General features: G+C 34.6%; 4 protein-coding genes across 5 annotated transcripts in view; 1 reads left to right on the top strand and 3 right to left on the bottom strand.

Annotated features, from left to right (window-relative positions):
* The window catches only part of LOC102592051 (probable leucine-rich repeat receptor-like protein kinase At5g49770), a 33,205-nt gene extending 28,623 nt beyond the window's left edge, over window positions 1–4,582 (top strand). For both annotated transcript variants that reach the window (XM_015313945.1, XM_006358419.2), the window contains exons 6-19: window positions 68–217; window positions 299–373; window positions 537–608; window positions 722–793; window positions 879–947; window positions 1,069–1,143; window positions 1,314–1,385; window positions 1,553–1,687; window positions 1,824–2,299; window positions 2,461–2,616; window positions 2,696–2,832; window positions 2,981–3,200; window positions 3,290–3,525; window positions 3,891–4,582. In XM_015313945.1, coding sequence (XP_015169431.1) covers window positions 68–217; window positions 299–373; window positions 537–608; window positions 722–793; window positions 879–947; window positions 1,069–1,143; window positions 1,314–1,385; window positions 1,553–1,687; window positions 1,824–2,299; window positions 2,461–2,616; window positions 2,696–2,832; window positions 2,981–3,200; window positions 3,290–3,525; window positions 3,891–4,349 — 2,404 coding nt within the window. In that variant the 3' untranslated portion in view covers window positions 4,350–4,582. The remainder of the gene's footprint in view (window positions 1–67; window positions 218–298; window positions 374–536; window positions 609–721; window positions 794–878; window positions 948–1,068; window positions 1,144–1,313; window positions 1,386–1,552; window positions 1,688–1,823; window positions 2,300–2,460; window positions 2,617–2,695; window positions 2,833–2,980; window positions 3,201–3,289; window positions 3,526–3,890) is intronic.
* A 3,696-nt stretch (window positions 4,583–8,278) lies between these two features.
* On the bottom strand, window positions 8,279–9,872 carry LOC102591710 (PCTP-like protein). The gene is made up of 5 exons (XM_006358500.2): window positions 9,490–9,872; window positions 9,136–9,382; window positions 8,889–9,047; window positions 8,660–8,806; window positions 8,279–8,445 (listed from the first exon to the last, which is right to left on the bottom strand). Exons 1-5 carry the CDS (start codon window positions 9,531–9,533, stop codon window positions 8,320–8,322), a joined length of 723 nt encoding a protein of 240 aa, XP_006358562.1. The 5' UTR covers window positions 9,534–9,872; the 3' UTR covers window positions 8,279–8,319.
* Window positions 9,873–11,255: 1,383 nt separating this feature from the next.
* Window positions 11,256–18,311, bottom strand: LOC102591385 (cinnamoyl-CoA reductase 1). Its single transcript, XM_006358417.2, has 3 exons — window positions 17,715–18,311; window positions 13,517–13,866; window positions 11,256–11,511 (listed from the first exon to the last, which is right to left on the bottom strand). Exons 1-3 carry the CDS (start codon window positions 18,198–18,200, stop codon window positions 11,367–11,369), a joined length of 981 nt encoding a protein of 326 aa, XP_006358479.1. The 5' UTR covers window positions 18,201–18,311; the 3' UTR covers window positions 11,256–11,366.
* On the bottom strand, window positions 15,600–17,647 carry LOC102591049 (protein EMSY-LIKE 2-like). Its single transcript, XM_006358416.2, has one exon. It carries the CDS (start codon window positions 16,681–16,683, stop codon window positions 16,207–16,209), a length of 477 nt encoding a protein of 158 aa, XP_006358478.1. The 5' UTR covers window positions 16,684–17,647; the 3' UTR covers window positions 15,600–16,206.
* Window positions 18,312–22,681: the final 4,370 nt, after the last annotated feature.

Here is a 22,681-nt window from a genome sequence, read left to right as displayed (position 1 = left end):
AGATTGAAATATTTTTCCTGTTTCTTCTACTGGGCTACATTTCTAAAATACTATCTGAATCATGCAGATCTTTGAATTTAAACAACTTTATCGGACCGATACCAGCTTCTGTTGGTAATTTATCAAAGTTACATTGGCTGGACTTAGCTGATAATAAGCTCAGTGGACCTCTTCCAGTTTCACCTGGTCTAGACATGCTTGTTCACACAAAGCATTTGTGAGTAATACTGATTACTGTCAGTTTCTTAAGTAACACCTTCGTCTCTCATTTTCATCTGATATACCACTTACCTCGCAGTCACCTGGGGGGAAATCAGTTCTCAGGTGAGATTCCAGATCAGCTATTCAGCTCAAATATGACTCTCAAACATTTGTAAGTTCCACTGAACTGGAAGTGTATATATTTTTGAGAATTATTTGATGGATCAACTTCATTATTGTCCCACTCCAACGCTATGGTGCTAGCTCTGACACTTGTTGCAAACTACACCCGTTTGGCTAATGGTTTCTTCTGTTTGGGTCTTGTAATTGCACAGGCTGCTTGACCAAAACCAGCTTACTGGAAAAATACCCCCTTCATTAGGACTCGTGCAGACTCTGGAGGTGGTGTAAGTATTTCCAAAATCCATCATGCTCTTAAAGAATTCTAATAAGTGTCCATCTTTCTTGCTTTTGATTACCTGGTGAAGTTTTATTAACTAGATACCCATGTCCACTGTAGTCGTCTTGACAGGAATTCATTAGACGGATCGATTCCATCAACCCTCAAAAATCTCGCACTTATGAGTGAACTGTGAGTGGACAAGCATTATGCTAATATAAAAAATCCTTTTTATGAGTGTATCAGACCATCTATAAATTTTCCGTATCACTTGCAGCTTCTTATCAAACAATAAATTCACTGGCCCCCTGCCCAATCTTGCTGGCATGAATGCCCTCTACTACTTGTAAGTTCCTTGAAACTCTTTTCTGCTAAGAAAATGCAGCAATCTTGATATTGTGATAATTACAGATTATGTCTTTCGGTTACTTTAATTTGATTTTGTTGCCTATGGTCATGTTTTGCAGAGATATGAGCAATAATACATTCAGCTCAGCTGATTTTCCGCAGTGGTTTTCAACTTTGCAGTCATTGACGACTTTGTATCTATCTCTCTCTCGCTTTCTCTTTTTCTCTTAACATGCATGTGTGTATCTGTCCCTGAGTTCACGTGCCTCAGCAGAACTCACATGCGTCTGAGTGTATATGTTATCCTAATGAAGTGGTTCATAGAATTTGTTATGCACCTCATTTGTATTTGTTCTGCTCATAGGGTAATGGAGAACACTCAACTTCAAGGAGAAATTCCGCCAACCCTCTTCAGTCTTTTTCAGTTGCAGACTGTGTGAGTGTTCTTTTACTTTTAGTACATGGTTCATGTCATGCAACTATTCTCATTTTCGCTGTGTGCTAGTCTTGTACAAAGTTTGAAAGGTAGTACAAAGTGACCTAGTATATAATTCTATGTTTTGCATTTCGATTTTACGACAATGAGGTGGTTATTTATGACAGCAACTTGAGGGGAAACAAGATCAATGGAACCCTGAATATTGCATCCAACTATAGCAGTCAATTAAAACTGATTGATTTGCAGAACAATTCCATCGATGCATATACAGTAAGACCTGGATTTCCTTTTCAAATAATGTAAGTCCTCAAGCCACTTTTTCTCCACTTTAGCAATGAGAAAGAAATAATGGATCATTCATGTTAGGACATTTGATTCGTCTGAATACAATTTAGTCGTTTAACAATCTCAGTTTTCTACTTGGTCACTTGGCAGACTTATGCATAATCCAGTTTGTTATGAAGAAAGATCAGAAGACTATTGTGGCATTTCCCAAACGAACTTTGTATATTCAACTCCACAAGAAAATTGCCTTAAAACACAATGCAGTTCTGATCAAATTCTTAGCCCTACCTGTAAATGTGCTTATCCGTACACAGGCGACTTATTCTTCAGAGCTCCTTCCTTTTCTGACTTGACAAACACAAGCATTTATGAGTCACTTCAGAAGTCTATGCTATCTTCTTTTAGCCCAAATCAGGTGCCAGTAGATTCAGTTTCCTTGAGTAATCCAAAAAAGAACTCAGAGTACTACCTTGTGTTGCACCTGCAAGTTTTTCCATTTGGCCAAGATCATTTCAACCGTACAGGGATTGCCACAATTGGATTTGCACTTAGCAACCAGACTTACAAACCCCCACCAAAGTTTGGACCATTCTTTTTCAGTGGTGAAAGCTACAAATACTTCGAAGGTGATTGGTCATTTCATTTCATTGATATGTAAATGTATTTCCTATGCACAAGTTTCATCTGATAGCCGTACTATTAGTCGTGGTATTACTCTTGTAGTTTATTGCCCTTTGAGTTAGGTTATCGTCTATAGTTTTTTTACACTTCGATATATTGTTTTCAGTTGGATCAAGAGGAACTCACAAGTCAATCACTAAAGGAATTATAATTGGAGCAGCTGCTGGTGGTGCTGTCCTTTTAATTTTATCAGTAATAATAGGAGTTTTAGTTTGCCAAAAGAAAAGAGATCAAGAAGCTATTAGAAAGAGTAACCCTTTCGGTGTGTTCTGTTACTGTTCTTTAGTGTTGCTTCTAACTTTTTATTTCGCTGATGGTTATCGTCTTTTTTATCTGTCCAGCTACATGGGATTCTATAAAAGACAGCGGTGGTGTTCCACAGTTAAAAGGTGTCAAATGTTTCACATTTGAAGAGTTGAAAAAATACACCAATAATTTTTCAGAAAGCAATTACATTGGATCTGGTGGTTATGGGAAGGTTGGTTTCTATTGACTTTTGATAATACAATGTTATATTATGATGACTGGTTAAAAAGCTGTTGCTTTAATTCTATCCATACTATCTGCACCATCTTTCGGGCAAGCTAAAGTTAGTTGATCACTTAAAACTTCTCGTGAACTTACAGGTATACAAAGGCACACTTCCAGATGGACAACTTATTGCAATTAAAAGAGCAGAACAAGCATCTAAGCAAGGCGCCCTCGAGTTTAAAACTGAGATTGAGATTCTTTCAAGGTTTCATCACAAAAATGTTGTCAGCCTTGTAGGATTTTGTTTCAGGCAAGGTGAACAGATGCTGGTCTATGAGTTTATACCAAATGGATCCTTGAAAGAGAGTCTTTCAGGTATTTTGAACTCTCATCGACTGTTGTTTTGAAAATCAGCTGTAGGTTGGAATGTCTGGGCATTGATAAGTTAGTGTTAACTTCTGCAGGAAAGTCCGGGATTAAGTTAGATTGGAAGAGGAGACTTCGGATAGCCCTTGGAGCAGCCAGAGGTTTGCAATATCTTCATGATCATGTTGACCCTCCTATCATCCACAGAGATATCAAATCGAATAACATCTTGCTGGATGAGCGCTTGACTGCAAAAGTTGCTGATTTTGGTCTTTCCAAGACGATGTATGAGCCAGACAAGGGTTACGTCAGTACTCAGGTTAAAGGAACAATGGTAAGTCCAGACTTTACAAATGTTGTCATATGGTAGCATTTCTCAGTTTCTATATTTCTTAAGTCACTGGAAACTCCTGTCCTTTAATAGTTATAGACTGGTGATCGTCTTGGTTCAATTCTTAAAAGTTAACACTGAAGTTGCGTCCTGATCAATTACACATTGTGCTGAACTTATGTATGTAAGTTCATACAACGAAAGGAGTTCATTGGTTAAACTGCTTAAAAAGACTAAAACAACAGTTGATTTGTAATTTTCGCAGAGTAGAAAACTTGAAACCTGAACACTTGATATCAACATTGTTTGAAGAATCTGTAACAGAACATTTAATTAATACGAGCTGCTTTGTACATTTATCGGCTTAGGGCTACATGGATCCAGAGTACTACACAACACAACAGTTGACTGAGAAGAGTGATGTCTATAGCTTCGGAGTTCTGCTGCTAGAGCTTATAACAGCACGGAGTCCTATTGTGAGAGGAAAATACATTGTGAAGGAATTGAGGCAAGCGATAGACAAGTCTAAAGACATGTACAACATTGATGAGTTTGTTGATCCTGCTATCCCCTCAAACATGACACCTATAAGCTTCAGGAAGTTTGTGGATCTAGCTTTCACATGCCTCGAAGATGCAGGAGCTAATAGGCCAACAATGGCTGAGGTAGTGAAAGAGATTGAGAATATCATGGAAATAGATGGATTGAACAGTTGTGCTGAATCCAGATCAACTTCTGTGAGCCACGAAGGAACCAGCGCAACCTTTGATCATCCTTACAGTGAGGAAAGCCTAAATCGTTACAATGGGGTCACCAATTCGCGATAAACACCAACTCTTCTCCTGGAACCAGGTACATTGTCATAGAAATGGAAAGTGATTCAAGCAACTGTTGTGCTTTTGTGTTAGCTGTGTACATTCTGTGAACCTCTGTGTGCGGCGTAAACAGCCTTGTATGTTTCAACTGTTTGCTTCTGATAATCCAGGAGCTAGACTCCGTGGATTCAAAATGAGTGATTTTATTGTACGTATACATTTTAATTTTGATTTATTTTTACCTATGTATACATAATACGAATCAAAAAGTAATGCTTCAATTGAACCTACACAGAACCACCCTAGATCAGGAAAAATTTAGGCTGTGTTGAAACTTGTCTAATCTTTAAAACTCTACTGCTATCATCGGTACGACTTTAACCAATTTGTTTACCCAAAAAACGGTATAATTGAATTTATACGAGGTCAAGAGTACTAATTAATCTAACTCTGTGATACTTCAATTACAATTGTGGCATTTTGGTAATTCATTATACATTTCTTTTTTATTTGAAAAGTCTAATAAGAATAGGTCAATACCAATTTGATTGATTAGTTGACCTGCTAAGATAGTACAGGTAAATGACTGACCCCATCTCATAAAAACCTTAATTATGATACCGATTTATGATGGGACATATATTGTCTACTATTATCTTTGTAAGTCAATTCGACTCATTTTTTAAGTTCGTTAAATTTAAAATATTTTTAAAAAATTATAGTACAAATTATGGCTTTTCTTAGTTTAATTTGATAAAAAAAATTATATTTTCAAATATTGATCAAAGTTTATCTTATTTGACTCTCGAAAAGGCTGGGGCATATTTACTATGCAAAATACAGTACATATGAACCCATGATCTTCTCCAATAAAATGTCAATTCTCAATTAATCATGCTAGTTGGAAACTAGAACTTTATAATCATAGCAACCACTTGTGAAATTAATTAATGAGTGGATCCATATTATAAAGATGCTCCTGTTATCATATTGTCTCTCCAACTTTTAAAAAAGGAAAAATCTTTTTGGCCAGAAAATTTTGTCAGAATTTGATCAAATGATATTTTTCTATGTTATTTTAATTTTTTAAACATTCTTACCCTTTTAAATTAAATACATTTTAACTAAAAATAGAAAAAAGATCTATTTGTTTTAAAATAAAAAAGATATTATAGTTTTTTTAATTTGCTAGCCATTTAGCACTTCTCTTTTAAAAATATCCACATTATGATATTGAAAATTGTTGGACTTGATTATTTTGACACATACTCGCCAATGACTAGGATTACGTCAATTCAGATGTTAATTGCCCTAGCTTCAGTATATGATCTTGAAATCCATCAAAGGGATGTGAAAACCACCTTCTTAAATGGAGAGCTGGAGGAAGAGATTTACATGGAACAACCTGAGGGCTTCGTAGTTCTCGGTAAAGAAAAGAAAGTATGCAAACTTGTTAAGTCACTTTATGGACTAAAACAAGCACCGAAACAATGACATGCAAAATTTGATCAAACCATGTTGTCAAATGGATTTAAGATCAATGAATGTGATAAATGTGTCTACATTAATGACACTCCAAATCAGGAGGTCATTGCATGTCTATATGTGGATGACATGCTGCTAATGAGCCAAGACATTGCTAATGTAAAACTACTAAGCGTATGCTCGCTAGTAAGTTAGATACGAAAGATTTAGGAGTTGCCGATCTTATATTAGGAAACACTTCCTTTAGTTCTTAAAGGAAAATTGATGTGATTGATAATATTTTTGGAAAAAATTTATTTAATCAATCTCATTAATTGATTTCCTTTCTCTTATAAATTAATTCAGGATGTTAGTTAATTAACATAATTAATTTCGCGTAACGAAATTTATTTGAAATTCGCGTGTAACGGTAAAAACGTTCTGAAGGGACCTGTTCCTTCTGAAAAGGCGTTACTTTTCCCAAAAAGACACAACGTTCTGGAAAGATACCATTGTCCGAACAGACGTGTTCCTTGCTGCAAATGGCTATAAATAAGAGGTCTTTTTCGTTTTTCATTCACTGAAAAACTTTCCTCTCTGCATATATTTTCTTATATAAACAAATTGTCGATCGACTAAGTCTGTGTGTGCTCTCGTTACTGTTCTTGCGTTTGCTGAAATTATTGAAGTTTGAGGTACCGCTACTTCTCTAATGGAAAAATCACCCCATATACACATTTAAAAGTAAATATTACGAGTTTTAAGCCTACTTTTAAAAATTTCTTGATTATAACAGAATATTTACTGGTTATGACATATCAATTAAAATTATTTTTATTTTTATTTTAAATTTAAATTATATTTATTTAATAAATCATTAATATATTTATAGGTTTTTAATATTAGTTAATAATAGATAATTAATTTGTTTTTTACTTCCTTTTTTAAAAAGAAAATGTCAATTACCCAAATTTAGGGATTTACTCAATATCTTTTCCTTGTTTACTGTTACCCTCACCAATCGTACACCCCACCCCCACCCCACACGTTTCTTCACTCACACACACCTCAACCCACCACCGACTATCATTCTCTCTCCATTGTTTCTCATCTTCTCCAAAATCAAACCGCCAAAACCCACCAACACTCCAAAATCAAACCGATTAATCATGTCTAAGAAATCGATGGAAACTCCAAGAAAGAGCCCCAGATTTGATGAAACCTTAATCGATGATGCTCATGCTCCATCCTTTTAACATACTGTCTGAAGATGGCGCGATTAGCAAAAGCGAAGTTACGGGGACAGTTGCTAGCAAATATGGTGGACCTCGGATAGCAAAAGAACACATTCCGGATACAATCGATTATCCTACACCAATACCACCGATTAAAAAGTCGAAATAGTTGGTTGGATAATTATTATTTTTTAACTTTTGGATAATTTTTTCATGTTTAACTTTGGATAATTCTTTACCGTTTAAGTATTTGATGATATATACTACAATATGTTATCAAAACAATTGATTGCACCTTTTTATTCTTGTTTGAGTGTTATAAAATAGTTAACAATGTGCACATAGTGTCTGGTATGAATTTTTTTTTTATAATGTTTGGGTTTCATAAGTTCAGGACAAAATTACTATACATAATTCATACAGCTCGGATACACTATCTTTTAAGCAGTAATGTGTATATTGAATGTATGAAACAGGTATGAAATACCAGTTATATCAATATGATTATGAATTTACTATTAAAAACGCGAATTGTGCTCTCGTTACTGTTCTTGCGTTTGCTGAAATTATTGAAGTTTGAGGTACCGCTACTTCTCTAATAGGTTAATCCGTTTTATCTTGGAAGGAATTAATCTGCAACCTCAGATACTTGAGGGGATTAAATTTCTTAAGAAAATACAGTGGATTCTGTGGACTCGAATTATTATTTATGTCTGTTTCATCTATTTTTATGTTTCTGTTTTGCTAACCTCAATAGAGGACATAACAGAAACTCCAATTCAGCTATCAATGGTTATTTACTAAGGTAATGATTCAAATTTTCAAAAAAATTCTTAGTACTAAAAAATATGCCATGGTCCTCCCCTCCCATTTAATTCAAACAGTTAATAATTTCCTTTTCCTTTTCATTTTTTGGTAGTGGAGGATGGCGATTTTTTCTATTGCGAATTAGTGGGAAGTTTTCCCATCTTATTCCTTCGAACTAGCTCGTTATAAAAATACATGGTGAAAAATAGATTTTTATCGAAATACTGAGAATAGTGATTTGAACATTTTTTCTTTTCTCACTAACTCAATCAAAATATCTATGAAAATAGTCACCGAATATTTTTAGTGGAAAATTTCAATGAAGAAATAATAATTTTTAAGTAGTGGATTTCACTTGTGATCAAAGAAGTTCATATTTATATATTCAAAAACTATATAATATAAAAATTACTCACTTCTCTTCTCATTTTTATGCTTTTTTTTTTTTTTTTTGGTTTGTACAAAGTAGTAATTAATCAAGTACTATCATCACTATTGGTAGGGCTAGAAAGCACTTGCTTTTTAAGGTTGTCAATGATCATAACCAACTTTGTGTTCAACCGATTCACGAAGCATTTTGGTAACCATCCTGCTGGATCCAACTGCAAATTTTCATCCAAAAAAAATAAATTAATTTCCATTTTTATTTAATGAAATTACAAAATATATATACGCATAAACTACGGTCAATAAAACGAATGAAAACTATAATTCAACTGACAAAAAAAAAGAAATACTCCATCAGGTAATTAATTTCTCTTATCTATCCAAATTTTGAAATAATCGAGATATGTGCGAATTGACATTGAACATTACCTGGACAACGTAAGTGACCATGCAAGAATCATGGTCAATTTTCTCAACAACCCATCCAGATTGCAACAATAAACCTCTTATTGCATTGTTTTGCTTTGGGTGCAAACCTGCTGCTATCTCTTTTGGAAGTGAAGCTACTGCTACTACCTACAACATTAATTAACATTTAACAAAAAAACATCATATGTGCGTTTGTTTGTTATCAACTTGCAATTAAAATAATACGTACCAGTGTTCCATCATCCATAGTTTCACGACGTTCATAGACAATAAATTCTCTGTTTCTGAATAAAGGCTTCGAATTTTCCCCAAATCTAAGACGTATAATACTCAAATTATCTTCCAAATCCTTTATGTATCTTGCTTCTACTAAGTCCCCGTCCCATTGCTGTCATTTTCATTCATCAAACAATAAACTAATTTGATCGATAATACTTGTTATTTTAGAAAATGCGCGATAATTTATTCAAACTTACCCTTGCAGCATCGATGGCGTTAGCTACGGTGATGAATTGTTCAGGAGAGACAGATTTGAGTAACCAACGGCTACGGAAAGTGTGAAGTGAACCTGAACGGCGTTTAGATATCTCAACGCCGTTATCTACGCCAAGTATTTTCCAGCCATCGTTACAACTTTTTGAATCTGAAGCTGATAATAATTCTTGGATGCAATTTTCACTTGCATAGAACACATATCTTCTCAATGAGTCCTCACTGATTGACCTATACAACAAGTAAACAACGAGTCTGAACGACAACCTACTTGCAAAAGTTGAACTTATAGACATACGCGTGACATAAATAAAAAAGTATGTAGTAGTATAACTTACCATGATCTACTACAAGGAACAGGACTAGAAGTAAGATTACTCATCTTGAGCCACAAAAAGGATATATGAGAGAGTTTTATTTTAGTTTTGTTCCTCAAACTCAGGGAAAAGATAGATGAATTTAAGGATATATATGGTTGAGAGGAGGGTGGGGGGTTGTTAGATCAAAGTACAATGTTAGATTGTTTTGAAAGAAAAGAAGGGGAATTGGTTAATATATTACTATATGTGTGTAATGTTTAAATAATAAGTGGGAAGAGTTGATTGTTGCACATGGAATGCCAGAGAAAACTCCATGATTAAAATTGCTAGTCATTATCTCCACTCTTCTTTCAATTTTTCTCTTCTCTTTTTTATCTCTTCTAAAAAAAACTCCATGATTAAAGATGTTTATTGGTTTCGACTACTGCACTATTTTGTTGTTATTCGTATTCTTTCTTTTATTAGTTATTATGTTTGTCATTGTTTTCTTTTTCTTTATATTTGAAATTGCTGCACTTGAGTCGAAGGTCTTTCGAAAACAGTCTTTCTACCTCGCGAGGTAATAATGGTAAAGTCTGAGTATACTTTATCTAGGTATGTTGTTGTTGATGATGTTGTAATATAAAAGAGGCTACCAAACATGCCATGTGCATCGTCATCCCCACTCTCTTAGCCCTTTGTACCTCTTTTTTCGAATAAAATTAAAGAATCTTTTTTTTTTTGTTTAAAGTCTACAAAAGAAATGAAATGAAGAAAAAGACTAACAACTAAAGCCAGACTAATATTGTTGAGAATTCATTTATTTTTCTACCCAAACTTGCTTTGGCTATGGGTGACAACAACATACCCCAAAGGTTCCATCTTTTAACTTTGGTCCCCTCAATCACGTGCCACTTAGCTAACTCACAAAAAAAAAAATTGTAACACAAACAAAAACAAAAAAACCCTAAGACAAAACTTAAATTACTTTTTTTCTACTAGTGTTGGAATTTGTTATTATAAATTTGAATCCATTCAAAGTAGTAGAATAATTCAGCAGTACCGTAGCCAAATCAGTTCTCTGTACTTATTAAGTAAGACAATTTCACTTATTACTTTATACTATTTTTATAACTTATCTTTTCAGTGATCGAAAAAAAATAATCAGTTTTGGAGCTATTCTTCTGAATTCTGATTCTCACACATTGACAGAGCATGGAGTGGGAAGGAATTCAAGAAAGCATCAACAATCAATCTTTTTAAAAGCAAAAATATGCACCATTTTGGATTTGATCAACAACAACATACTCGATATAGTCCCACAAATTGGATCTGAAAAGAATATCATGCATGTTATCTATGTAAAAGATAGATGAGTCGTTTCTGGCTGACCCTCAACTCAAGTAAAACATATCAAAATCAAGTATCATAACAAAATACTGACGATAAGAATATAGTAATAGAAGCAAAAGAAACAACATGAAATAATAAAATTGAAGAAAAAAATTAGGAGAGTAATAATATCAAATACTAATCGATTGATGAAAAAATAAATTAACAATCATTCCTAAAATTTTGTTCTATGTAAAAAGGAAAAGTCTTATCATAAAGTTCAATATGTCATGGTTATTAACGGACCCTTGTTAATCATAAATTTTTAAATAAGTGTCCGTTAACAAGGGTAATCTATTGTTTTAATCATTACTTTGAATTTAAAAACAAAAAAGGGGCCATGATCCATTTAATCTCATTGGAAATCTAAAGCAGGTATAATAATTATCACCATAGGGTTTCTAATAAATGAATTAAATTACCCAAAAAGACGGATACTAATAAATCATTTCATTTAATGGTTATTATGAATCCATCTAAGCAAAAAGATGAATTTTCTAAAAGCAAGTGTGGGATCAAGATAATTAATTGAGCAAGCCTTTGGCTTTAAGGCTATTCACTGTATCCTTAATTGCATCTTCAACTGGGGTGAAAATTAGTCCCAAATCAATCAATTTTTTAGCAGCATCTTTGCAAGCCACCAAGCCTGGCTGGGTCTCCCCTGTGAACCTGTATTCAATTTTATCCACTATTATTGGAGACAAGACCAGACCAATCATACAAAAAGGTATCTAATAAAAAATGGTATCTTATGCAATTGAAACTAAGACATGAAAGAAATTCTCAAAGGGGGCAATTATAACAACTTATCAAACATATCCAGTGTAATCCCACGAGAGGAGTCTGGGGAGGTAGTGTGTACGCAGACTTTCCTACCTTGAGAGGTAGAGAGGTTGTTTCTGATAGATCCTCCGCTCAAGGACAAGTTTATCAAAGCAGTTCGGAAAAAGCAATAACAGAAGTGAGGAACTTTCAATTTGATTAAAGCACATTGAATGCTAAAAAAATGAAGCCTAGAGTCAACCTGGTTATAAGTCATAGCTAAATAAATGCACTGAGGAAACATTTCAATAGAGGCACATGGTAGTTAGGAGCAATTGGATGGTTGATAACTAAAATTTATAATGTACTAACCTCAGTATACATTTGAAATTCAGTTATCAAATAAAGTTAAGCTGATTATGCAGAGACCCTGATACAAATCAGGTCGACCATGAATTACAAATTACTTAAAACAACATATTAACGAGATTTACATATGACTAAAAGATGCTGAGGCTGAACTTCAGCAATAAGTCTCAGTCGTAAAACTATTCAGGATAACGAGAATAGAATCACTAAAAGGAAGGATAAGCTGAATAGGTAACATGGAAGGTGACCAGTGGGACTTGGAATGCTATAGATGTAGCTAGCACTTCATAGTGGGGTTTCTTTGGGTAGCCTTACAGTTTTAAAGTGGGGTTGTTAAAGGCCTGGATAACATAAAGGTGATCTTGATTCTTGACAGTTGTGACTTCTGAATGTGTGTTGTGCAATTAAAATTCCTTTGAAGCTAATACTTGAGGTGGGGTCAGGTAAGACCAATTTGTATCTATACTCCTGCAAGTTAGGTATCTACTGCACATGTTGGTTTTCATACCGAAGAAGTGGAAGGCTGTCTATATCACACCCCTTGGAGTGCGGCCCTGCCCTGTACCCTTCTAACGGGGGATGCTTTGTACACCGGGCTGCACTTCATACCAAAGTGTAGAATGGAAGCTCCTGCCACCCCACTACTATAAACCATGTCGTAATTGATTTTACATTAAATGAAATACTATTGTCATGTAATAATCACTTCATTTTGCACAAGATTTTTCTATTGAGTATAGTATATTAATCTCCCTCCTATTTTTATTGACCTACTTCCAGTGTACCACCAACAATTTATATGTGAATATAAACTAATACTTCTTTTAAGCTATTCAAGTTAAATGTCATATGTTCATGATTCAACTTAATGCTGTAAGCAATTTTAACCATATTCAGTATAAAATCCCAATCAAACAGTTCACTGATATTTGGAGAGTCTAAGGTGGTTGGTTGAGGGGATGTAGGAAGTAGCTTTAAATGACAAAAAAGGGAGTAATTAGTTGAAAAGTTGTTTCATCTTTTAAATAACATAAACTAATTTTTCAGTTGAGGAGTTGGTGTGCAGAAAAAGTTAGTCAGCATTTATTTGGGAAAGGCCAAACAAAATTAAGAGTTTTCCAACGAGATGGAGAGAGTATTAAACTATTGAGGTAGTAATAGAAGTGACTGTCTATATGTTATGCCTGAAGAAAATCTAGTTAACAAAACTTCGTTCCCAAGTTCTTCAGGTGGAGATCAGTTCTTAATGACTCAAGCTGCTCATTTCTTACTGTTGAATTGTAAAACAACATCGAAATTTAAGTTTATCATCATTCAGTTAAAGATAGCATAGCTGAATTATACGCCTTTTGAGTAACAGAGGAGAACAAATAACTAGTTGGCTATGTCAAATCCAGTGTTGATAAAGATTAAATGTTATTAGCTGAGACGAAGACTGGACTGGATTAACAGATGTAAAAACATCCCTTTCAATATATGTCCTATTTTTGCATATAACAGAAGATTAAACTTGAGGATAGTTACGATAGAGAGAGAAGCAAACCTGTAGACAGAGAATTCAGGAGAAAGTTTTGAGACTCTGTCAGCAAAATCACCAAACTGGTAAATGCCATTGGTACATAAGTATCTTCCAGAAGCACGAGGGCTCTCAAATAACAAAATCTGTGCCGCTGCCACATCTTTGACGTGCACAGCCCCTAACCAATGATACTCTTGGGTATCTGTTGATCCCTGAAGCAGTTGTTGCAAAACAGCGCAGCTTGCATTCAGTCCAGGTTGCAGAAGTTGACCAAGACATGTAGCTGGATTAATTGCTACCACATCCAATCCATTCTTCTCCGCAAACTCCCATGCAGCCTTCTCAGCAAGTGTCTTTGAGACTGGGTACCATTTCTGTCATTGAACTCAATTATGATTTATAATGTTTAAGAGCTCTTCGTCATGCATGAGAGGTAATTATATCATACTATATGTCAATGGGGGAATCAGGAACGGTAAGTTTTGAATCCTTGCAACTTTGTTTAAAATAAAAGTAAATTTAGAAGTCAAGGAAATCAAATAGAAAGTGTCCATTTATTAGGACATGGTAAATAATTGAGTAGATCACTCAACAATATTGGATTATACTACATTATTAGAGAAGTGGATTATGCAAGCAGTAATCTCGATATAAGCCTAAAGCTCTGCAATAAGAAGTTTTAACATGTTGATTCTCAATTACCCAAAATACTTCAATTGGTACACGCACGAAATAGGCTAATTAAACAGTCTTTTGTTCAATCTCTCGTGGAGTCAAAGGAGTACTGATCCCCTAAAGCGAAGGTAGTGTTCTTTTAATTATTATAATTAATCGCTCACCTCCAGCTGAAACTTTAATTCCCTACTACTTGTGGCATATTTGGTTAACAAGGAATGATAATCTCTTTAATAATAAAAAAAACTTCCTATTTCATGTACACGGGCTACTCAACAAGCCACAGAATATCATTTTTTGGCTAGGGCATCAACTCCCAAGGTGCCTAGAACCCAATTACAACTCAAATGGATACCCCGAAACCAAATTATTATAAACTCAATACTGATGGGGCCTTTACAAATATGTCGGATAGTGGAGGCATAGGAGGAGTTTTTAGGAACACAGATGGTCATTGGATACTAGGCTACTGTATGCATATTCCATATACTACTATCACTGAAGCTGAACTAAAGGGTCTATTCCATGGCCTATGCTTAGCTATGCTTATGAACCTATCTCCAATTCAAGTGGAAATTGATATAAAAGAGGTAATCACATTGCTATCATCTTCCAATGCAAAATATGCTGATATTTTACTTGATTGCAGGTCCACACTTCGACAAGTCTGTGAAACACTCGTCACTCACATTTACAGGGAGCAGAATCAGGTAGCAGATAGTCTAGCTAACCATGGAGCAACAATGGAGCTTTGACTACATTACCACTTTTTGATAGCCCAACCCCTTTTACAGAATCGATGGTCGAAGCAGATAGTCTAGACACCACTTTTTGTCGACAAACAACTTTTTGTAACTTACCAACTGATAGTCTAACTAGTGAGGCATGTAGTGCATTTCACACTACAATGCCAGTAACCTCTTTTTGTACTTCTAGAATAGGGCCATCTACTCCCTGTAATGTTTTATATTAATTAATGCAACTCATCTATTTCTACCCAAAAAAAAAAAAAAAGTAGTGTTCCTCTATTGGAATGTTAATTATTGGCTCAATCTCCTCTAGATGTTTGTTTAACAAAACATCAACTTTATTTAAAGTCAAACGTGCTTTTTGTTTCTTTTTTAACCTTAGATAACCCACAGCCGGCCTAAGGATAAGCATTTTGTGCACACGAAGTACATAGCCTACAAACCACACCGAAGATGTAAACCGCACTACAAAAGCTTTATGCAACAGACTCAACTCTGAAGGGATTGAGGTGGGGGACCGATCCATATGGATAACCACCCTCCAAACCCAAACCAACCGAGTCATCCGAAGACGTGTTAATTTTTTATTAATAGAACTAATTCTTTTTTTTTTTTCAACAGCAAAGTTGGCGTTATAATTCATTGAGCTGAAATACGATGTTTGGCAGCTCAGTTCCAGAATCTAAATAGACAAAATGTATTGCCAAACTGAAGCAGCTTTATTCAGGGGTTGTAGCAGCAAAACTAAAGAGTAATAACATAACATACAAAGACATCTCTACGTTGTCTTGCACAATTCATGCGACAGCAAAGTTGGCACTATAATCCATTGAGCTGAAATACGATGTTTGGCAGCTCAGTTCCAGAATCTAAATAGACAAAATGTATTGCCAAACTGAAGCAGCTTTATTCAGGGGTTGTAGCAGCAAAACTAAAGAGTAATAACATAACATACAAAGACATCTCTACGTTGTCTTGCACAATTCATGCGACAGCAAAGTTGGCACTATAATTCATTGAGCTGAAATACGATGTTTGGCAGCTCAGTTCCAGAATCTAAATAGACAAAATGTATTGCCAAACTGAAGCAGCTTTATTCAGGGGTTGTAGCAGCAAAACTAAAGAGTAATAACATAACATACAAAGACATCTCTACGTTGTCTTGCACAATTCATGCGACAGCAAAGTTGGCACTATAATCCATTGAGCTGAAATACGATGTTTGGCAGCTTAGCTCCAGAATCTAAATAGACAAAATGTATTGCCTACAAATGATGATTATGAAAAAGGCTAAATAACGATGACATCCTCATCTGGATGATTTTCCGGTGCGCCTTGACCTCTTGCCCTCATCCCAGGCTCCATATCAACACCATCATGATTGCTCCCCAGCAGATCGTTCTTATGGAAGAATGGCGGTTCCCCACCACTTCCACTCTCACAACCATCGGTGAGTTTGGCAATCACATCAATTAATGCTTGTTCATGTTCCTTGAGCATTTTCTTTGCCTTTGCAAGCTCAGCCAGATCAGGGCGACTTGCATCAATAACCTTCTTTATCAGTGTTGCTGTGTGCAGAATCTCAATTTCATCTGATGTCTTCTGTACGATTCTATTCTCTGATGCATTGACATCATTCTCAAATTGTTGCCTAGCAAATCTCCTCCCTCTTCCAGCATTTAGAGTATTAACTCCTCCATAGCCTGGCCCACCACCTCCTCCTACTCGAGATATTCCAGGATCACCACCTATCCAACGAATATCCATGGAGTGAATCTCTTTGGGATCAACCTATTCCCAAGTTTCATTTGGTGTATTCATATCATACACCAAAGCATGCCGAGCATCGACAGCGCTGTAGTCAGTTATAATGGCCTTGTAGAAGTTGTTGTCATGTGGCCACCTAGTCATCACTCTTCTCCCAATCAAGGGGTCGTGGTGCGGTCTTTCAGCAAATTCAGCAGAACGAAGAGCACTTGAAGAACCAGGACCAGCCTGCTGATAATGAACAGGCCTTGAAGAGGAGAACAGTTGCTGGCCAGGTCTAGACGTAAATCCTCCATTTCCTGGGGCTGCTGCCCATTTTGCACCTGGAGTAGTAGGTTGCGTGCTTGCTGCAATTGTCTGATGGTGCAAGGACTCCAACGGGGCACCAAGTGGCACTATCACAGATTTTGTTGATCCAGAAACTGTTGGACTGGGGAGTTGATCTTGGTTTCCATTGGTCTTTCTCCACTCCCTGATACTATGAATACGGTTATCGGCATTGACGTTGGTCAGTAGGTCTCTGTGCTCATCGTCTGAGTTGTGTTATCAAGCTTTCCTTTTCCCATGTAAGAGCATCAGACTGTGCTTTGAAAGCTCGAAGGATTGCACCATATGCATCCTGCTCAAGGTTGTGAATTTCGACTTCCATATCAACATACATCCCCTTTGGTATGGGGATGAACTTATACTAGACCTACCGTTTCCACCTATATATAATACTATGTGATTGAGGCCGATCATCATCACTACCCCTGCTGATTTCTAAAAGTCCATACACCGGATCTTCAAGCTATATTAATCTCACAATTTCACAAATTAAACGAAACGGCTTTCTCATGCAGAAAAGATTGTTGTTTAATGCCCTTCAACTAATTCCAACTTATTTATATTAATAATAATAATAATTTGAGTTTTACACCTAACAAATTTTAAAAAGTTCATTTTAACCTATTTAATTTCTAAGTAATCATAAATAAATTAATTTTAGATATCACGTGAAAAGCACGTGTATATTGGTGAGAGAATGACACCTGGCGAGACTTGCAGTAGTCAAGATCAGTCCACGACGACTCATCGAACACCTTATTTTCCGGCCAACCAGGATTGGGAACCATGGCGGAAATGGAGGAAGTGAGCACCACGCGCCGAACATTAAACCTCTTCGCCGCCGTGAGCACATTGATCGTACCCTGTACGGCCGGCTCAACCAGCTCCTTCTGCGGGTCCACCGGATCCTCTAGCGTACACGGCGACGCCACGTGGAAAACCCCACCGCCGCCGCATCCTGCTATTGCTCTGGAGACTGCATCGGCGTCAAGGATGTTGACTTCGTGAACCAATATTCGCACGCCGGGGTTAGATGCGCCGGCGAGAGAGTGGAGGTGCGAAGGATCGGTACCGGGGAAGATGGCGGCGTGGATGGTGGTGTAGCCGCGGTTGAGGAGCGTCTGAACCACCCATGAACCGATGAATCCGTTGGCTCCGGTGACGCAAACCGGTGGTTTTTCGGTAGACATTGCTGGAATTGCGTAACAAACCGATTAATTGTTGAACTGTTCAGTAGTGACAAAAAGGATATAATGATAGCGATGTGCTTAGTTAAATGAAATAAAAATTAGTTAGGGAAGTAATTAATATAAATACGAATTGGATTTGCGTTAAGAGTTATAGATAAAACAAAATTTTATCCTTTAATCCCAATTTGATTTAATCCATTAGAGTCGTAATTTTTCGTTACACGTTGCTCCGATATTTGCTTAGGGAGTATGATTCAGATAAACAACAATACTTGTACTCTTTATCTTTACAATTAAATTAGCACCGTTATAATTGACTGATTTTATAGATAAGGAAAATGATCTTTTTTAATAGGATTAAAGAAAATAAATTTTAGTGATATTTTATATTCATTGTTTATACCCATTTTTCATTGCAAAAAATAAAAGTTTTCAAGGCTAGCTATGCTTATTCGTTTCTGAGCTCATGACAATTCACTTAGACACCTCAACTAAGATTAGTACCTATTGAACACTTTTATCTATTTAAAACTTGTTCCTATTAGATATTTTTCGATAATAAGTAAAACAAACAAAGTGTGTAATACACTTGTTGTGATGTGGCAAAATGACAAATTACAAGATAACATGTGGCGTTGAGCCCAACAATTATAGAAAAAAAAGAATTTTTATGTTAAAAAGAATTAAAATCATTTCAAATATATTTTTCATCTATTTTTTTATTAAAAAAAATAAATGAGAATCCCAACCCTACCCCAGCCCCCTTTCTTCTTCATCTTCTTCCAAGCAAGATTTTCTTTCTCAAACGATAAAATTCAATTTCTTTGTTATTTGCTTATATAATTATTTTTTATTCCTAATACATGAGAAAGAGATATTCAAAGAGACTGATACAAGAGTGATGAAGAAAGTGAATCTGTCAATCGTCTTGAAATCGATAGCAAAGAGAAATCGAGAGAACATAAATTAATTTTATCGAATCAATCTGATATTATTTTTGATAAGTTTAGTGGGTTTACATTTTAATTTGAATGATAATATTTGTTCGAAGGTGACTGAAATGGACATCGATCGGCTAACTTTTTTCAGCCTCCCTCCAAATTCAATTAGCTTATTCAATTTTTATTTTTTAAAGTTAAAAAAAAACAATGAAGTGCACTGTCTTTGTGAAGAAAACGACTTAAAGGGGGTGGGGTGGTTTTTTTTTTTGTTTTGATTTAAGAATTAGTATTACTTTTAAAATTATTCTTTAAGAAATTAAATTATTTAAATGCCAAGTGGCAGTCAAAGAAGAAAAAGTATTAAGTTTTTTTGAAAAAAGTAAAAATAAAATATTATTTAAGATTGTTTCACGCTCTTAGCGGAAGTGAAAAACACTTCTTTTGCCACATCAACATTTTGTGTTTAATAGGTATACTTTTTAAACAATTAGGTGGTAATAGTCATAGTTGAGGTGCCTAAGTGAAATATGCGGACAACTTTAAGGGGATGCAGATGACTTAAACAACTACATAGTCATATTAGTGTTTGTACAAATAAAATTTAACTTATCATATCAATAAATAAATTAATAAAGTGATAATGTACATTAATTAACTATAGTCAAGTAAACAAAGTGAATATGCAAATATATAAATATACTTGGTATAATCACCAGACACGACTTAGTTTTTACATTTGAAAACTACGACAAAGAATCATAGATTAGGGTGGCAAAATAGTCGTTCAAATAACTCATTCATTAATTAGATCAATTTATTTTAGCTCAATTCAATTGATATGTAATTGACTCATAAGAAATTTTGTTAAAATGTTTTGAAAATAACTTTTTTTTATTTGATATGTTAAATGTAGCGATAATAAAGACAAAAATAACACTAATTTTTTTATAAAAGAATAATTAAAATTGAATAAGAATTGATCATATTGAATTATGATCCATATTTTAACCAATTTTTAGCACAAATAACTTCTGGACAAATTATTAACCCATCTATTTATTATTATAGCTCATTGACCCACCCAAATACGACTCGATCTAGCCATTTGACACCTCTAATCATAAATATTGATATACAATATTGAAATTTTTCAGTTGATTGTTTGAGGTTTGAAGAAGAGATCCTAGAGGGCTACAAAATTCAATGGATCGTTTCGTTTGGGTATGCACTTGGGCTGGCCCATTAGTCATAACAACTACAATAACATATTTCATATAGTATTTCATGAGTATACGCAGATCTTTTCATTGTCTTGGTGGGGTAGAATAATTTTTTCGATAGACTCTTGGCTTCAGAAAATACAAGTGTAGAAGCTACGTCAAAAGATTCAAAGAAAGAAAATTACTGACAACACAAATATTAAAGATAATTAAAGAAAAAAAAATTGCTAATAGAGTCAACACATGAGAAAATGTTAGCATAGTCCTAACTCCTAAGCCTCCATGCTCTCTCATGTAAAGTCATATCCTCGATTAGCTAATGACTATTCATGACTTTTCTAATCATCTCTCCTCAATTTTTCTTCGATCTCCCCCAACCTCTCTTCAACCCTCCTATTGTCAACCTCTCACACCTTCATAAAGGAGCACACAAGTGTTTCTTGTCTCCACATTTCTGAACCATCTCAACCTTATTTTCCGTATCTTATCCACTAATATGGTTACTCCCACCTTGGCCCTTGACCCCTATATCTTATTTCCCATATTGTCTCTTTTTTTTTCAATTTTTTTTTATCATTTGTTTTCTAGTTTTTAAATTTAAAAAGATGCAACTGAAAAAGCCCACTTGTGCATGGACCGCATTTTGGGCTTGAACCCAGGAGTGAACTGAACCCAATTCAAGATGCTACTTATAATCGTATTTCATCTTATTTCTGAGATGTAATTTCCAAATATGTTTGAGACGCGTCTTATAAATCATATATTTGAGATGAGAATTATAAATCATTGTTGTAAATTTGATTTCTAGAGGCTACGTATAAATTTAAAGGCGAAGTCACAGTTCTAGATGATAAATTGCACTTTTAAAATGTGAATTGTAAATCGCTAATATGTATGAATATTTACTAATTTGATTTATAATTACCATCTGAAAGTCCAAATAAGTTGCATTTCATAAAATGTGATTTTTACAAAGTGGTGTTTCTCTCAAAAACTAATCCTAGGATTTAAGTTTTAAAAATTAGTAGTCATGTAATGATTTTCTTACCCTATATATGCAGTGTAATTTGAGATGATATCTAGTAGGTTATCTTGCAATTTATTCTAGGTTATCAAAAGATAATGTTATTAAATAAAATAACTGTATTATATTTTACTAGACCGTATCATTGTATACATGTATTTTGTACTACAGTTAATGTATAAAACTTAAACTCATAGAAATATTAACTTTAATTCAAAGAAATCAAAATTAAGTTTCCTCACCACCATTTCACAATATGGTAGTAAATCGACAATCCAGACAAGAGAAATTAAAATCTTACTATACTACATTATATAAGACAAGCAAATAACTTGTAAAGTTGTTTTCTACTAATTTGTACATTCTCACATGGAATGAAAATAACACATACATCTGGGATAAGACCATCAAAGAATCTGATGCATTGGGTGAGACTGCTTTTTTCTTAATCAGATGTTTCGAACTTGAGCATCGAATTTGGATTAATCAGGCCCTAATACAAATACTAGACACTGAAGGAAAACAAAATAAACAAACAAACAAACAAATAAGAGAAGATATATAGTTGTACATTAATGTTGTGTCAATTTTTAGCTGAGATAGAAAAAAGGAATCACGAGATGTTTGTCTTCTTTGCCTATCCCAGCCCATTTGTTTCATGTCACTATTCTACTAACCTTTTGCCTTCCTATGAATACAAAGGAGATCAAATCGTAATTTAAAGTTCTTAAGTTCAGAATAAATATAAATTTATTTTTAGAAAAATATTAAATTCAGATGAACTCGCTTGTCATGTTCTCTTATAGAAGAAGAGCCAGTTGAGAGGCTTCACCTTTCTTTTCATCGTCATGCTTGCTTCTAAACACAAAGGCAGTTTCAAGTGCCAAAACAGGAGCAAATCAACATACCTGCTTTGGCACTTGTTTTGTAATTTTTGTGTGGTTTCTTTATTTTTATTTGTTTATCTTATCTTCTAATTAGTCTTTTACGTACTCCCTCCGTCCACTTTTAATTGTCATGTTGCGCTTTTTGAAAGTCAATTTGACTAATTTTCAAAGTTAAATTAGATTACGTTAATTCATTATTTTAAACCAAAAAAATTAGATTTTCAAAAAACATACGAAAAGTACAATAAATTGCATTTTTTTTTGCATATCAATATGATAAAAAAATACATCCTAAAATGTTAGTCAAAATTCTTATAGTTTGATTCGAAAAAAGGAAACCATGACAATTAAAAGTGGACGGGAGAATATATTGAAAAATTGCATAAAAACATTATAAATAGCTATAGTA

The sequence above is a fragment of the Solanum tuberosum genome, unplaced genomic scaffold (assembly GCF_000226075.1).
Source record: "Solanum tuberosum cultivar DM 1-3 516 R44 unplaced genomic scaffold, SolTub_3.0 scf00277, whole genome shotgun sequence".
Taxonomy (NCBI): Eukaryota; Viridiplantae; Streptophyta; class Magnoliopsida; order Solanales; family Solanaceae; genus Solanum; species Solanum tuberosum.
Note: the sequence above shows the minus strand (reverse complement) of the source record. Positions and strands in the feature narration are given on the sequence as shown.